The 17,675-nt window shown below is 35.0% G+C and overlaps 1 protein-coding gene across 6 annotated transcripts in view; it reads left to right on the forward strand.

The window, feature by feature from the left end:
* The window catches only part of DopEcR (G-protein coupled receptor DopEcR), a 133,270-nt gene that overhangs the window by 103,790 nt on the left and 11,805 nt on the right, over window positions 1–17,675 (forward strand). For 5 of the 6 annotated variants that reach the window (XM_074178902.1, XM_074178901.1, XM_074178903.1 and 2 more), the window contains 2 exons: window positions 984–1,025; window positions 10,951–11,209. In XM_074178902.1, coding sequence (XP_074035003.1) covers window positions 984–1,025; window positions 10,951–11,209 — 301 coding nt within the window. The remainder of the gene's footprint in view (window positions 1–983; window positions 1,026–10,950; window positions 11,210–17,675) is intronic. The other variant, XM_074178907.1, reaches the window with a different exon arrangement.

Genomic DNA, 17,675 nt, shown 5'->3' on the forward strand with positions numbered 1-17,675 from the left:
GTTCGAAGAACCATTGTTGATTATGAAAACTCTGCTGCTCCTGGATCAGATGAGCTGATCATCTGTTGCTTATTACTTCCGATTATCCCCAAAAATGAACATTTATCGATTCCCAAGAAGTAAAGATTGATAACAGGTTTGAACTTGTGTGAACACTTTCCGCACTTGACCGTGTATTCGAATATATCAGCAGATAGGATCAAAGAGAGTTGGTGAATGTAAAAAGAACCAGCGAACGAACACCATGTAGGAAGCACAACACTTCTCTCTAGACGCGTTCTACCAACTAAAAAATCAACTGTATTGTTATATTTTTCTAAATATCAATCAACCCTCATTAAGATTCAATCTATATCGATACCATATATGAAAAAAATTCCGGTACCACGATTAGGGAAAAAAACGCATTCATGAAATCATTCGCACATAAATGTGTGACTAAATTTGGAGATATCAAAACCAGTTTTGGTAAGGTAGCTTTTCGTTATATGAAATTTAATCCCAAATCCCGTTAGGTAGCAATCCCGTAAATTGAAATTAGTGAAGAAACTCTTAGGAATTTTCCGGTATTGACCATGATTGACTATCAGAAAATATTTATATATAAACTTCCATCACGAACATTGTTTTCACACACTAGAACTATGACACTTCTACATATGTTGCATTATGAGGAGATGAACTTTGAATTATCATACCAACGGCATCTTTTGAGGTAACATTCATTTATTCTATGACGTTTTTTCAGTCGTGTTGAATGACTTTGAACTTTTCTGATAACATGGGTCGGATATAGTTTTTATTTTTTGAACAAGTTTTGATAATTTATGTCTTGGTTTTTATGGACTTGAAAATGAAATGGAAGTACTTTATATACATATATATGAAAAAACCACTACAAATTACTGCATTTTCAAATTTACACATTGTACCTATATGTTCTGTCACTATTTTCCTATTGTTCAAACTTTCCTTTTCTACAGGTTCGCCTGATTGGTATGATACCGAATCTATAGATGCTTCAGGTAAGAGAAAACCCCTTTCAGAGGAGGTGAAACTGCGCTAAATAAAGTGTTTCCATTTAACTTCATTATATGGCACATGTTCAGGGATATAAATTTCCCTACTCGTTTCACCTCCGCATCTGTCCGCTGATCTGATATGTGTGTAGTTCACCTTTTTCCTTGCTTCTTCACTCCCAGAGTTCCAATATTTTCATTTTATTTACTCTTTCGAATTGTTCCTAATTTGTTTTTCACTTTTCCAACTAACGCTGCGAAGTTGAGCTTGTGAGATGCCGCTAAATTAGTTTTATGTAACAACGTTTATTATTATTATTATTGATGACGTAGTGATATATTTACCATTTCTGACCAATGGATGTCAGAAAATGAGTGTAAGATTTCGACAATCGCCAGGGATCGGAATAAATACAATACCATGGACTATTGCTTTTGCTGTACCTATAAGTTAACAAGTCAGATGTCGGTTATACTGACTATCAGTTCCTAATTCATTTCCAGATGCTATGATCTTATGAAATTCAAATTTTGCAAAGTGAATTCCCCCTTTTATTATACAATGTTCGTGAATATTGAATCATTCTTGGATTCAACAATGAAAGCATCTTTCAATGGAAGAACTTCATGAAGCAAAAGAGCCGAATCGATCCCTCTACGAAACCCTTCATCATTCATCATTCTGTGAGATACGTTCTTCCTTGCGAATCAGTAGAGAGTTGTCTTGAAAAACTTGAGAATAAAATTGGATTAGATGATTTAGAAAACACTTACTACATGAATAGCATTTTAAAAGTGTTGCTCATGACGAATAATTTCAAGAACGAGGTTTTAATGATGAACGAGAACGAAAATGTTTCCTACTTATTCACTAAATTCAAACACCTGTTCATGCAGCTGCAGTTTCATTAGAATGTATCATCTTTTCCTCCAACCGATTTCCTGGAGTCTTTGAAGTCCACTAGATACTTGTTAGGACAACAAGAGGATTGTTCCGAATTCTTGAGGTTCTTGTTGAATACTCTCCGTAAGCAAAACAGTAGCAGAATCAATACCCCTGACCGCTCTGGATTGAATGATTCCGTATAGTCTATCTCGACTTGTGTTTATGAATTTTTTGCTGAAAAAATCCTCACTTGTTTACTTTGTAGTAAATGTTCAAGAGGTAACGAAAACGAACGTGAATTTCTGGAACTTCAACTAGCGTTTCCTAATTTGACTAATAACCAATCCGTGCTAAGCTTACTGTTAAATCATCTGAAAATGGAATTTTTAACAGGTGATGATCGACTGTATTGCCAAACATGTGCCAAACTAACTGACTGTTATAAGGAAACAAGTATACTGAGGCACCAGTCAATCTAATAATAACACTGATGATCTTCAAACATGACTCAACCTCTGACGGAAGTACCATAATCTTACGAAGATTCAAAATTGATGAACACTTCAATCTAGCAGACCACTATTATAATCTTCATGCAGTCATTGTTCACTGTGGTGAAACGGACGAAACGGATTGGTTTAAGTTTGACAATAGTCATGTCACTAAGTGTTCTGGCGATGTATTGCATTAATTGGAGCCTCTGGAGACACCCTACACTTTGTTTTATTAGAGAGAAGACATTGGCAGACCAAGATCTTCAGATGATGTGCTGCTGCAGGTTTTTTCGGGTTTTCCTGAAAAAGCAAATGCGCCACTGGAATCAATGAAGTCGCCCCGGAGCGCCAATTAATTTTTGTTGTGGTTTAATAATTTCATGATATGTATTTTGGAAGTGTAATCATATAATTGTTATTTTTATTTTTTTATGAAATTTGATTTTAACGGATATAACGACCTTCAAGGGACCGGATATACTATGTCGTACTAACCAGACGACGCATAAAACGGCAAGATTATTTCTCAAGTGTAGTATATATCAGTCAATTCGATGTCGTGTTTGAAGGCAAAAACACTGGGGTATGCTTTTCAAGTCTGCAGTATGGGAATGTGCTGGACAGTTGTCAACTAACAACAAGATTTTCTTGTTTTTTTCTTAAGTTCACTATCCCATGCGTGTACCCATTTGGTAAAAATGTCAGCCGTCATCCAGGCTCTTGGATGGCTTTCATTTTTGAACGTCGGGGACGTTGAGATTTCGGGAAGTTTTATTTTCTAACTGTGCACCCATGTTGGCTGCCACGATGTCAGTTATTCTCTCCTTTGACAATATTCCTCCTGTACCTTTTTCACCTTTGAATTTCAACGTCTTGTCCGTGGTTGATTTATAAAACAACCCAGTCTCATCTGCATTGAAAATTTCATCATGTCTAAAATGCGCACATAGAGTTGGCCAAATTGTTTCCAACCAATCGATTACATCACTCTGTTGAACTGACCAAGAGTCGCCAGCAATATTACCACTCACGATGTTGTTTCTTACTTTGAAACGGTTTATTCAACTCATGGAACATGTAAAATTTGGCATGTCTAACTATTTAGCAAAAAAGTTAGCCTTTACTTGTGCCAGAGGTCCATTAACTGGTACTCCCCGGTCGCGCTGAAGCTTGAACCACTGTAACAATGCTTTATCCAACTTCTCATGAGTAGGAGTCCTTACACGTATGCATTCCAAAACATTAGCATTGAATAGCGGCTGTTTGTAGCGGAATGGCGCTGTTAGCGCTGTAATATTTCACTTTTTTCTTCAATTGTATAAGTACTGGTGCGTAAGTTGTGTGAAAAAAACATTGCGTGACGTTTTAACGGGACGTATTAAGCTTGTCGCCCACTTGTCCGGCACAGCACAGCACGACCCGTCCCGTCATCATTTTTACGTTTCCTGTACCGTGATGGCAATTTGTTGCGCTGACAAGCTAGGAAATGTACTAAGTGCCAAACATCCGTTCCCTAGATAGTTGATGCTACTTGAGTAGCGATTTTGAATATACTGTTAATTTATCATTAGAACGAACATATGTTCCACACTGTAAACTTTCAGACAGAACAATGTGATTGTCCACATAGAGCAGAGGGCAAATTTTGTAAACAAAATAATGTAACAAAAATAATGATTTTACAATAATGAGTTTACCAAATCAATGCAAGCAAATAACACAGTTTTGCCTACATCAAGTGAAATATTGGAAAATACCTTGAATGATAATGAATTATCAGCAGAGTACCAGGTGCAACTGTAAAAATTTAAATTAAATCTAAACAACTTCTATGATTTTGCTGAAGCTAATCAATCAAAATTCATGTTAGAACACAAATGTAACCTCAATAAGAAAATCGAGACTATCAAAAATATTGAGTCGTTTTCCAATATCTTACAAGTATTTGTAATTAAAAAAAAACGAGGAAGATAAAAGTCCAACCTACTTTTATTGCACGCTGGGCAAATAGAAGTTTACATGCTGGCGCTAGAGCAATACAGGCAGGTAGGCCTTCAAAGTTAGAAGTTTCAAGAAACAAAAAGAAAAGATCAAAATGGATGAGATCATTGAGTAAAAATATTGAGCTCAATCAACCAAATGCTATCGGTCATGGAAGTAAACGTTAAAATGTGCTACCTGTATACATATTCTGCATTTATTCATATTTATTAAATAGGTGTTCATTAAGTACCTATTATGCAATGGTACCCACTATCTGAATGTATGTATATGACACATTAAATTGAAATTATACATTACAAATGATTACCTAGCTTGTTTTTATTACTGTTAGAAAAAACCAACTACCTACTACTACCACTATGATCTACTGTCACTACTATCAGGCATTTTGAGTATCAATCACGCATCGTAGCGCGCACTGTCTAGGGAACGGAGAGCTTGGCGTGCAGTACATTTCCTAGCTCGTCAACGCAACCAGTAGCATTCAATGTGTAGGAAACGTAAAAATGCGTCTCATCAACATACGTATAGGATTGGAACAATGAAAATGAATGGACAACCGCCCACTAGCCCGGCACGGCACAGCCAAGAGCGTCCGCCACCGGAAAGGATTCCAGCTCTCCGATCCTGTCCGGCAAATAACGGTACGTGCTGTGACGGACTGGCCAAGTGAGCGCGTCGCCGGTCAGCGCTCAACTTGTCCAAACGTGCTTGGGAAGCTTCTGTCTCTCTGTTTTGCTATTCCAACAGTTGACAGTGTCAGACGATACATATGAAAATGAACGGGGAAACATTGAGTTGCTTGTTCAGGCAGGCTCTAGAATATCCAAAAGTTCACAAAATTTGCTCGGAGTCATTCGGAGATACCAGAAACATTTCTCCTCGCCTTCTTTCAGCTCGTTGAAAAGATGATCAAAATCTTTTGATTCGGGAGTTGGACATACATCCTTCTTTTTTGTGACTATTTTCTTCTACATTCAATAATGCGGCCACTATAATGACGACTTCTTCGTCAAAACTGCTAGTGATAGACATATTTTTATCACCGCTCGAAGTAAACTGAAATTCCCTTGAAATCGAACAAACAGCACCTTCAGTATGCTGGTTGTAGCTGGACAAATCAGCGACAAGTAGGCGACAAGCTTTATCATCAAAAATGGTCGCTAAAAGCAGTTGGTTGCTAAACAGTTATATTTTATCAATACCTAAGTATGAAACTCAAGTTGAGTAAACAACATCGTCACTAAAAACGGTTATTCTTCAAAAGCGAAGTCGTTATATGTCAATTCTACTGTAGTTGCCTTTGGAGGAGACAATGATCATAGCGGTCATACAATAAGCGCCAAATTTCTTTCCAGTTAGCATTCTCTTGGTGTCTGAGAAAAAAAGTCGCTAGGGACCAGATCTCGAGAAAATGGTGGATGCGGAAACAACTCGAAGCCCAATTCATGCAATTTGCGATACGGTGCATTGTCTTGATGGAACAGAACTTTCTTTTTTTTCGAATGAGACCGTTTTTCTGCGATTTCGTCCTTCGAACGCTCAAATAACGCTATGTAAAAGTCTGTGTTGATGTCTTTCTTCAAAATAGTCGACGAATAAAACTATTGATACCATAACCTTGCCAGTCGACTATTGCATCTTTGTACGCTTTGGAGTCGGTTCACCACGTGCAGTCCACTCAGATGACTATCGTTTTGATTCTGGTGTGAAATGATGGAGCCAAGTTTCATTCATTGTCACATATCGACGCATAAATTTTGATTTCTTATAGTGGAACAGCTTCAGACATTGCTCAGAATCATCAATTCGTTGCTGTTTTTGATTAATTTTGAACGTTGCTTTTGTATTCCCCAATATTCATGCACGTATCCAATACGTTCCTTTGATATCTTTAGAACCTCAGTTATCTTGGTCGACTTCACTTTGCGGCCATCTAAAATTTCTTTGTGGACGGTTCTTATCCTGGTGCAAAGTCTGAATAATGTTTATCAAGCCAAGCCTTGGCTTCAACTGTATCTTTCCCCAAAAAGCAATGCTTTATTAACAGACGAAATTGCTTTTTATCAATTTTCTTCAAACTAACAGAATTTGCTTCACTCAGATTGTTCTATCCCACAAACTAATAGTCCGATAGCTGTGAAGTTTTGTATACGTGTCCTCTAAAGGTTACGGCTGAATCGCATACATTCAATACTAGTAGTGCTATCTGTGTGTTAGCTTACGAACTTTTCGGCCCACCTAATTACTATAGCTCAAGACTTTTTAGCTTTTTTAATCAGTGTGTAGTCGAAGTAACTGGTATTGTGCATACTTAAAGTGTCGGTGCCCTCAAAGGCCAAAAGAAAACAATACAATGACATAAAGTCGCTGCCAACTAGTTCACGTGGACTGAAGAATTGGCGTTTTGAATTGGATGATTTTTATTAACCGAGTTTATGATTGGCTGAAGAGTCATAAAATTGAATTTTGAAGTCATGTTACGGTGACGAATAGAATGCGAGTCATCGTGTTGTCAATGTTCAATTCAGGAACTGATTTGAGAGTTGAAATTCGATATTGGTGCAGTTATAATTACTTAAAATTTTTGTTATCTGTTTAAAATGTTGTATCCTTGGACAAGTCCTAATAGTAATAACGAGTGTGCTAACAATGCAGAATTTTTCCTCTGTAGTGATTCCAATAGCGATGGTGAACAATGGGAAAAAGTGAATAAGATTCGGATCCATTTGAATATTGAAACACAGAGAGTATGTTTCAACGTAAAAATAAATATACGTCTCAAGTTTGGTTACGAGGGAAACAAACTATTACGAGCAACATCAGATTTGACCAAAATTCCTTTTTCAACTGTACGTAAAATAGTCAAAAACAAACCTTATGAACGCAAGACGCAATGTGATACGGGATTACCAAAAACTTTAGATGTTCACCTAATGAAATCATTGAAAAAAACAATATACGACTGTTACAAAAGCAATGAGATTTCTACAACTGAAATCATATGAAAGAAATTGAAGACTTCCGGCCATAACGTGAGCTGCTGTGATAACACTCTTCACATTTGGATAAAGAAAATAATGAACAAACGTCAAGAAGTTATGGAAAGCAAAAGAATATTGGAATTGCGTAACAAATACTTAGAACAAATAACTGAATATAAACATGAACCACGGAAAATTTTCTATTTGAACGAAACTTGGTATTACACTCACGACATAGTTACGAAAGGGTGGACTGATGGTTCGAGAATGTGTACACCTAACATGCCTGCAAACAAAGGATCGTGACTAATAATTATGCATTGCGGAGGAAGTGAAGGATGGGTCCCGAAATCTTTGAAATTATATGGAAAAAAATTTGAGGACTGCAATGTTGACTATCATGGAAGAACATGGAAGCTGATATTTTCGAGGAATGGTTTGAAAACGCATTGATACCAGATTTGGATGCGAATAGTGTAATAGTATTTGACAACGCTTCCTCATTCGCGATAGCTCACCAAAATACCGAATAAAAATTCGAGGGAAGATGAAAGACAAAGTTTTTTTTATGGATATCAATTTGTATTTTGAAGATTACTTTACCAAAAATCAACTACTTGAAGTTTAACAAACAATAACATTTGAAAAAGTGTATGCCCTTGAGAGTATTGCTAAAAAGTATGGACACACCATACTGAGACTTCCCCCCTATTTTTTAATCCCATCGAGTTGATTTGGGGAAATCATCAGGCGTAAAAATAATTTTCCAAAATTTGATAGGAAGGTAATAGAGCTGATTGGAAAAGGAGTATATAATATTACCCAAAAAGACTGGCAGAAAAGGATTAAAAAAAGTAATTTTAGTTGAAAAAGACCATATGGAGATTGGACACTTCCATATTAATGGTGTAAATAAATTCATTATCGATTTAAATGGCAACAATGATAGTTGAACAGAGAATATGGAAAAGGAATCATCAGAAGCTTTCCAGAAGTATTTTTGATTATCACCCTGTTATTTGAATCCCTACTTTCTCACTCATCTATATAAACGAAATATTTATTATATGTTTTATATATATATATATATATATATGTAAATATATATATATATATATATATATATATATATATATATATATATATATATATATATATATATATATTTTTTATTATATTATATTATATTATATTATATTATATTATATTATATTATATTATATTATATTATATTATATTATATTATATTATATTATATTATATTATATAGTTATCCTGAATCTTATATAAATTAGCTAGCTTGGAATGAAAATTGGAATTAGTTAGCTTGGAAGGTAGGTTGCACTACATCGTTTACTTGAACTATAGCTGTTGGAGTCAAATTTCTACAGAAATATTTTTCATGGTACATCAAATGATATTGAAGAAATTTCGAAAAAACAAGAAACCTAATCATGTTCAAGTTAGGACTAGAATTTCTCGATTTGCGATGCTCCAATCAAAATTTACCACCTTCTGGTTCAATCATTGATCCCAGGTAATCCCGATACTGTATAGCTAGCTGGATACTTCAATTGAGGTATACTCCACCTGGAATAAGTCTCCCAGGATCATTGAATGCGGGACAATTGCAGTTGTGCAAATTTGGGCAAATGTACCACTTTGCAAATCTCCACCAGTATATTCTCTGTGTTCCATAACCGTACATAACTGAGTAATTGTGATACAGAGTTTGGAACCTTTGGTGTAGTAATGAATATTACTGAAGTTTTTCCAATACCAAACCGTTATTTCAACACCTCGACACGTGTTTCGATCACTAAGTAATCATCTTCAAGAGGAAGATCAAAAGCTTTGATCATTTATACACACTTTGAAGCTGGAAAACAAACAATTGTTGTACTATACAAGGGATGAACTATGATGTCTATCAGGCCTTCTCATATGTCGCTGTCGTCTGAATCATCATATGCAGGAGCTAGGACTGTCGGAAGACGGTGTGTGTCGTCTCTGTTTGGAAAATGATGAATCAGCAGAGCATATACTTTGTCCTCGCCCCGCTGCAGACCAAATCAGGTTTTCACCTGACCATCTGACCTAAAAGATCACTCACCACATAAACTAATCGGCTTCGTTAAGAAGTTGGGTTCATTTGGTCGAGTATGAATAGGTGTGAGCCACGATAAACCCTTGCGAGTTGCGGTGGAGAATCGAATAGACCCTCTCACTTTTGACCTAATCTAACCTATCTGACTGAATCCTCTGTGAAGCCAATATATTGGATAGCAATTATTGAAGTGTGTTTGATGGGGTCAAAGGCTTTCGTATACTCAAGTACACAGCTGTGTTGAAATCTAAATTCCGACTGATACTTGGGAATGATACTATTAGAATATAAGTTGCTGTAGTATGCTCATTTAAAAAAATCTTGTGCGAGCTAAGGACTAACGAAGTCCTACCTTCTAACGTGTGATTCCTAACACGTTGCAGAATCATCCCAACTTCAACCAGATAAATTCTCTCGAGAAAAATATCTGGTCGAGACGGAAATCGAACCCTCGGCTTTCCAATCGTGAGTCGGGCGCACTACCACCGCGGCCAATTCCATTGGATGAAGAGATTTAAAATCAGTTGGATTAGATCTTTTGTGTAAAGAAATAATAAATGATGTTTCCCAGATTTGAGGAAAGACATGATTACTGATACGGAAATTGAATATATAGATATAATTGAAAGAATCACAGGACGACAGTTCAAAAGCACTATATGCTTTGGATTTGATTGATAAAAAACTTTATGAATGTCCAAATCCACAGTCGATATAAATCTGAAGTTACCAACGTCTGGTTTGGTGTTGTTTCAATAGAAATACAGAGTGTCAATATAATATAATTGATTATGATTACCAAAAGGTTTCTGATTTCAACTTATATAATTAAACAAAAATTTGAAAAAAAAAAATGATGTCTTCTGAAGGTTGCCTGTATAACGTATTCATAAAATTACATTTTACCTCAAGAGTATTTCCATTGGCACAACCATACAGAAAGTGGAAATTAGTAAGCTTAGAATTTGTGTAAATTGGTATATTTCACGTAAATGATAACGTATTATTTAAAATTGTGTTGTTTTCAGTTAGTTGACTTATCACCACAAATATAAAATATTGAAATCGCGCAGAGAAAATAATGTTTGAAAACAGAATGAGAAATTTTGGAGGAAGTTGCCAGTGGCGTAAAGTTCCGGAGGGATTGAAAGAGTCAGGGCACGAAAAAAAATAACAACCGGAAGAAAGTTCAATATGTGTTCCCAGCCATTTCTTGGATTTCGAAAATAGCATCTTGTTCGTCAAGTCTGGATCTTAAGTTTCAAAAATATACAAAGTATAGATAAAAAATTTTGAAAGTGTAATGGCACATAATATCATAAACAAAGCCCGTCTAAGGTCCTCCATTAAATAGCCCCCTCAAGATTTAAATAAAATTTTGGAAAGCCTGTACTCAACAATAAAATTTCGATTCGAACATATTTTTCTCAGCAGTAATCGAGTCCTTTTTTTTCAGGTCCATCTGAAGTAATAAACTATTACCTGCTTTCCCTAGCTGTAGCCGATTTACTCTGCGGCCTTCTAGTGGTACCATTATCAGTATATCCATCTGTGGTGGGTGAATGGGTTTATGGAGACATAATTTGTAGACTGGTCGGATATTTGGAAGTTACATTGTGGGCCGTCACCATGTATACGTTCATGTGGATAAGTGTTGATCGGTACTTAGCAGTTAGAAAACCATTGAGATATGAAACCCTTCAAACAAAAACAAGGTGAGTTTATAAAAAGGAAAACGCACCCTTCCTAAGAAAAATACTTTGTGGTCGAGCCGCTTGAATTTTTTTTTTTGGTTGACTCACTGATCAAAAGTCATTGTGCAGTGCATTTTTTCAATGCCCCCCTTTTATTTTTTGAACGGGTCAACTCACAAAATTGAAATTTGAAGTAATGAAATTAATGCATGCATACTTTATTTTGAAGTAAAATTACTTCACAACTCTAGAATATGGTGGAACATTTAATAATTTTCTGAAGAGGAACATATTAATATCGATATTTCTAGAAATATTTTTTTTATCTGCCATACGGTAATTCAAAGAACCCGATAAGGTTTGTTGAGTTATTTTTTGTTTATAAAAACGACAAAAAATGTCTGTACGACAATGAACATCATTGTTCATTTAAAATATTCTCATTTAGTTTTCGGTTTTCTCAATATCTAGAAAAAATTGACGTTTGGGCAGGAATATTGGGAAACCATATTGTAGGACCTCTATTTATTGATCAAAATTCAACAGGAGAACTGTATTTGAATATGCTGGAAACTACTGTTGACCCTCTCATCACTGAAATCGTCGAAGCGATTCCTAATGAATTCGATATGGATATTGTAATCCAACAAGATTGAGCACCACCACATTACTCCAGACGAGTAAGGAACTATTTGGATAATACTTTTGCCGGTCGTTGTATTGGCCGTCGATATCCTACAGAATGGCCAGGCCGCTCGCCAGATTTGACACCTTTGGACTTTTTTTATGGGGCTATTTGAAGCAAAATGTGTACGAAACTGAACCTGCTTCAATATTGGATATACGACAGAGAATAGTAAATATTTGTCGAGATATTGACGTTACTGTGTTCGAAAATGTTCGGCGTGAAATATCGGATAGGCTGTTCATATGTCAAGAAGTGTAAGGCAACCATTTCGAGCATCTTCTGAACTGAACTCTAGCTCATTAACTCTCATTATGTAGTTAAATGTCAAGGTATTCAGGCAATTATCAAATATTCCGCCATTTTGTAGTAGGTGAAGATATTGACTTCATATTCTAGGGTTGTGAAGTATTCGTCAGGAGTTTCAAAATGATGTGTCACAAGACCCCCTTTCCATTTAATTTCTTTTCCCAGTCGCTATCTTGAAAGTTTCATCTGTCAATTTTACTTCAAAATAAAGTATTCTTGCATCAGTTTCATTATCCCAGATTTCAATTTTTCGAGTTGACTCGTTCAAAAAATGAAAGAGAGGTCATTAAAAAAAAGCACTGTATGTGCATGAAAAAATATATACATAGTTTTCGTAACACAGGATGCCAAAGTTGTTTCAGTCCACTGTAATATGATCTAACTGCATATAATGATAAATAATATGGAGGAAAATTCAATTCAGCTTTCAGTTCGGATTTCAAAAATATTTTTTATGCATTTTATATATTTCTATAAATAATATACATTTTTACTTTTGAGTGATACAAAATCAAAAATTTGGGAAAAAACTTTTTGGCTTAACACTTCTCCATCACAGAACAACAAATGTAAAAATCTTTCAAAGAAATAAAAAAATATACATACCTACTGTCTTCATTACAAGAGCAAATTAATTTCTTCTGGTGGTATAAAGCCGTAATGTTATGAACGAAATGAAGGCTTCGTTTCATAATGTTACCCAAAGCGGTACTGATAAAGCCACAAGGCAAATGTCTTGTTCCGAAACGTTGAAGTACACTATTGAGGATGATGGTGTTCCTTTTAAGTATCATTTTATGTCATTACTCCTTCATATATCATATTGTGTAGCATTTCTACGAATGATGTCATGTTAAGGTAGTTGTTTCGAAAAGGTTTTTTTTTCAGTTTATATCCGGAAAAAACTTCTGTTTATGCACTATATACCTTTATAAAGAATTTATTGCAGTTATTTGTTTTTGCTTTCACATGAAGCTTTCTTACATTTTTTTGTTCAATGATGGAGAATTGGAGTACCAAAAAGCTTTGTCGCAAAAACTGATATCTTCTAAAAATATTCCATTTCCAGTGTACATTCTGAAAAATGAATCAGACCTCATATCTTCAAAAGTACGGTATCCATCATGAAACTACATTTACCATACTAGAACTTTCCGATTTTTACGATATTCTCAATGATAAAATACTTGTAAATCGAAACAGGATTAACCGGAAATTAATTCGAGTCAAAAATTTTGAATAGAACTCTGTATATTTCTGTTGATCATTTGATATAAAATTTTCTATTTCACTATCAAACACATGTGGCCTTTTCCATTCAAAAGGCCCGCAAAGAAGCCATTTACTCCAAATTTAATATAACGGCACTATGACGTCATATATACAAATATGGTCAAAAAAATTAATGTAGGGGTGAACAAACCATGAAGTTTTTCTTACTTTTTGAATAAAAATTCAAAACTTGAATCTCTAATACACGTACTATTTCTTAATTTCTTTTGAATGCCATATTTTACGTCATTCATTTCTAAAAACTTGATAAAAAGTAATGTTTTTTAAACTTTGACGTCTAAGTGCTCCCCATTCATTACAAAATCATGTCAAAGATACTAATCGATTCATTTTTGTGTCCCGGTGAAAAAGTAGAAGTATCAAAGCATATCATTGTGTTACTATACTTACTCATTTTTTCACTGCCTCAGAAAAATGAACAACATAGTTTCATCGACATATTTTTGTAGTAAGAGAGATATCAAATGTCAAAAAATATCATTTTCTATCAAGATTTTCGAGATAAATTAAGTATAACATAAGAAATTATGAAAAGTAGGTAATTGGATCAATATTCGATTTTTTTTTCAAGAATTGAAAACCGTCATTGTTTTTTTTCTCCCTATATCGAATTGTTTGGCAATGTTCCTATAGATGACGTCATAGTGCCGTTATATTGAAATTGGAGAAAATGCTCCTACGCTGCCTTCTGAAATGAAAATGGCCTCATGTATCAGATCGTTGAAAATGTGGTTTTAAATATAAATATACAGGAATCTAAATAAAATTCGTGACTCGGATTCATTTCGGGTTAACTCTACATAGATCTAAGAACTATATCTTTATTCCGAACTTCAAATTTCTCACCTTATAAGCAATGCACATTATTCAATTCAATCGGGTATTAGTACATTGTGTTTCATTAATTCACAACAAGAATCTAACGCAACTATATGCAGATTCCAATGGTGCCTATTCAGAATTATCAGGCAAATGTCCGATCCACGAATAAGATATGGGATGGGGTCTGCAGTATTTAGCAAATACCGAGATTATAGGAGAAGTATTTCCCATCTCTCTGTGGCTCTGCTCTCAAGCACTGTCACCAATCAGGTGAACAGTTCTTCCATCCCATTCTGAGGTTTTCCTACCTGTATAATTTCCACTTTAAGTTCCACAATTTCTGTTGTGCTGTTAACGTGTTGCCGTGCTTCAGTTTGTGAGGGTTGCGTGATTTTTCCTTGAATTGTATTTGGACAGACGAAGCTGATGTGAGCAGTGGCATTTCCATAGGATACAATTCTCATTCTTGGGCACAACTAAATCCTCATTCTATTGTGGAGCAGAGAAGTCAAGAAAGATTTGGATTTAGTGTGTGAGCAGATGTTTTCAGAGGTAGAATTATCGGCCCGATCATTTATATTAGCACTCTAACATCTCAGAGGTATTTAGAAATTTTAAGGCAGAATATTGAACCTCTTGTTGATGAATTGCCACTAATGGAACTCTGAAAAATATTCTCAACAAGATGAGATTTTGCCTCACAACATTGCAATTGTCACAAATTTTTGGCTACAAATTTTGTTGATAATTGGATAGCCAACCAAAGACCCAACCGTTGACCGACCAGATCACCGGACCTAACGCCTATGAACTTTTACCTCTGGGGGAGGTTGAAATATATTATTTTCAAATTGCTGACCAATTCTAGATACGGATACGAATTGTTAGAGGCAGTGATGCAAAGTTTTGCTTCTCTCGCCCCTATAGAACTAATTAATTCGGCGAAAAACGTTCAGAAAAGGTGTCGCCTGTGTGTAGAAGATGCTGGTAGACATTTTGAACACCTTCTCTGAAAAAAGATGTTTCATTGTTTGTTCTCTATCATTATTATTATTATCATTATTTTTATTAGTATTTTTGAAGTTTCATTTATAAGTAGTAAATATAGTATAAATTGTTAGCAGTTTTATTGAAACTATACAATTTTAATGCAACAATTTTAATTACTGCTCTAAATAGATTTCTCAACATTTGATAGCTACTACTGAACAATTTTTTTCTATTTTATTGCCGCGTTGTCCAAAGCCTACTCCGTATTTCAAAGATAACTCTAGCAGAACATCAAGTGTGCTACATTTTTGGAAAGGTAATTCGAGGCTCTATTGACTATACAGGGTGTTTCATTCAAAAAACTAGTTTTCCATCAACAACTATTGATATCTCGTTTGAAAAAATAAGTCCTTCACACCATTGAATTCTACGTAAAAACGTGATCTGCAAATGTTTTCATAGTAACAATAAATTGTTGACAGGAAAAAAGTTACAGCTATTTTTCGAAAACGCACATTTTCGAAAAACATGATAGATATCGATATACGGTTCTCACCATTGAATTTGTCATCAAATTTTGACCTTCAGACACAATCATCAGTTTTCATCTATCTAGTTTGAAAACTGGAGTTTTCCTTTAACAATGTCCAATTTGACCCAATCTTTACAATACTCTCATTTGAAAGTCCTCAGCCCAATCAATATACAAGCTGAACTGGATTCAACTCTGGGTGAGTCTGGGTAGCAGAGGCCGTACGACCTGCCAAGACGAGCATCTCAGTGGTCTACCAAATGAGGTGACAACTTCAAAAACGGTGGAAAAAATCCACAAAGCGGTACTGAATTACCAAAGACTGAAAGTGCGTGAGTTAGCAGACTCAGTAAACATTTCAAAAAGTGCGGTGCATCATATATTATCTGAAAATATTTGGACATGACGAAGTTGTGTCCAAGGTGGGTGTCTCGTTTGCTCACACTAGACCAAAAACAGTGTCGTGAAGATGTTTTAGTTGAGTACTTAGCGAAGTTTCACAGCAACAAAGCAGAGTTCTTGCGTCGTTTTATAACCATGGATGCAACATGGGTCCATCACTTCACACCCTAGACAGAAAACAACGAAAACAGTGTACTCAAAAGGGAGAACCTGCTCTGAAGAGGGCAAAGACCATTTTATCTGCAAACAAGGTCATGGCATCGTTTTTTTTTGATGCGCGTAGGATAGTTTTTATTGACGCTCTTGAAAAATGTAAAACTTATGACGGCGAGTATTATGCGAACTTATTGCAACGTTTGAGTGAAGAAATCAAGCTAAACTGTCGCATTTGGCTAAGAAAAATGTGTTGTTTCATCAAGGCAATGCATCAGGTCACGAATCCATTATCACAATGACCAAAATTAACTAACTAAAAATTGAATTGCTACCTTTTGCACCCTATTCGCCAAATTCAGCCCCCTCCGATTACTGTTTGTTCCCAAACTTGAACAAATGGCTCAGTGGTCAAAGATTTTCCAACAATGAAGAAGTGATGTAAGTAGTTGATGGCTATTTTGAGGAACAAGACAGTTATAATAATAATAATATCGTTTATTATGCATCAAAATACAGTAATACATGAAAGAAAAAGGGTTACCCAAAGGCTATCTTCCACCCTTCCCAAAAATTATAGAGTAAGTATAAGAAAATAATTATAAACATACTTATTTAGTAGCATAACAATGATAGAGAAGAGAAAAAATGATACATCATCTAGTTGCTAATAACTCTTAATTTTCTTAACATTATTTTGGTCAATTTAACAATTTCATTGCACTACCGTACATTGAATTTTAAATCTTTCAAATTAGCACTGAGCAGTAAACATCTGTGATTTTATTTCTTTTTTAAACTGATGAATATTATGATTTGAAAGGGGTAAAATTTCATCCAGATAGGAAGGGGCTATATAAGAAAAACATCCTTGAAATTTGGAAGTACGGTGTCTAGGCATGTTGAATGAGTTGATTCTCAAATTGACCATATGTATGTCAGAATGTTTGCCTACTAAACTATATAAATAACTAGGTGTTTTAGTTTGAAGCAACTTAAACAAAAACATTTTTATCAAATATTGGACTCAATACCTCATATTCAGCTTCTTCATTTTTAACAAAAATGGGGTGACATGTTCACCATATGGTATACAGCATACAAATCGCATGCAGGCAGTTACGTTGTAACTTCTGTTTGTTATATTGCGGCAAAAAATTGTAATACACCGGACAGCAATACTCGATATGGGGGTAAATAAGAGTTTTAACTAACCTAAGTTTCATTTCTTCTGATAACTGATACTTTAATTTATATAGCGATTTGAGTTTGAACAATGATACTTTGAAAATGTTTGTCAC

Source organism: Leptinotarsa decemlineata, unplaced genomic scaffold (genome assembly GCF_025532065.1).
Source record: "Leptinotarsa decemlineata unplaced genomic scaffold, Ldec_3_MD MMD2_tig00004307_RagTag_RagTag, whole genome shotgun sequence".
Classification (NCBI taxonomy): domain Eukaryota; kingdom Metazoa; phylum Arthropoda; class Insecta; order Coleoptera; family Chrysomelidae; genus Leptinotarsa; species Leptinotarsa decemlineata.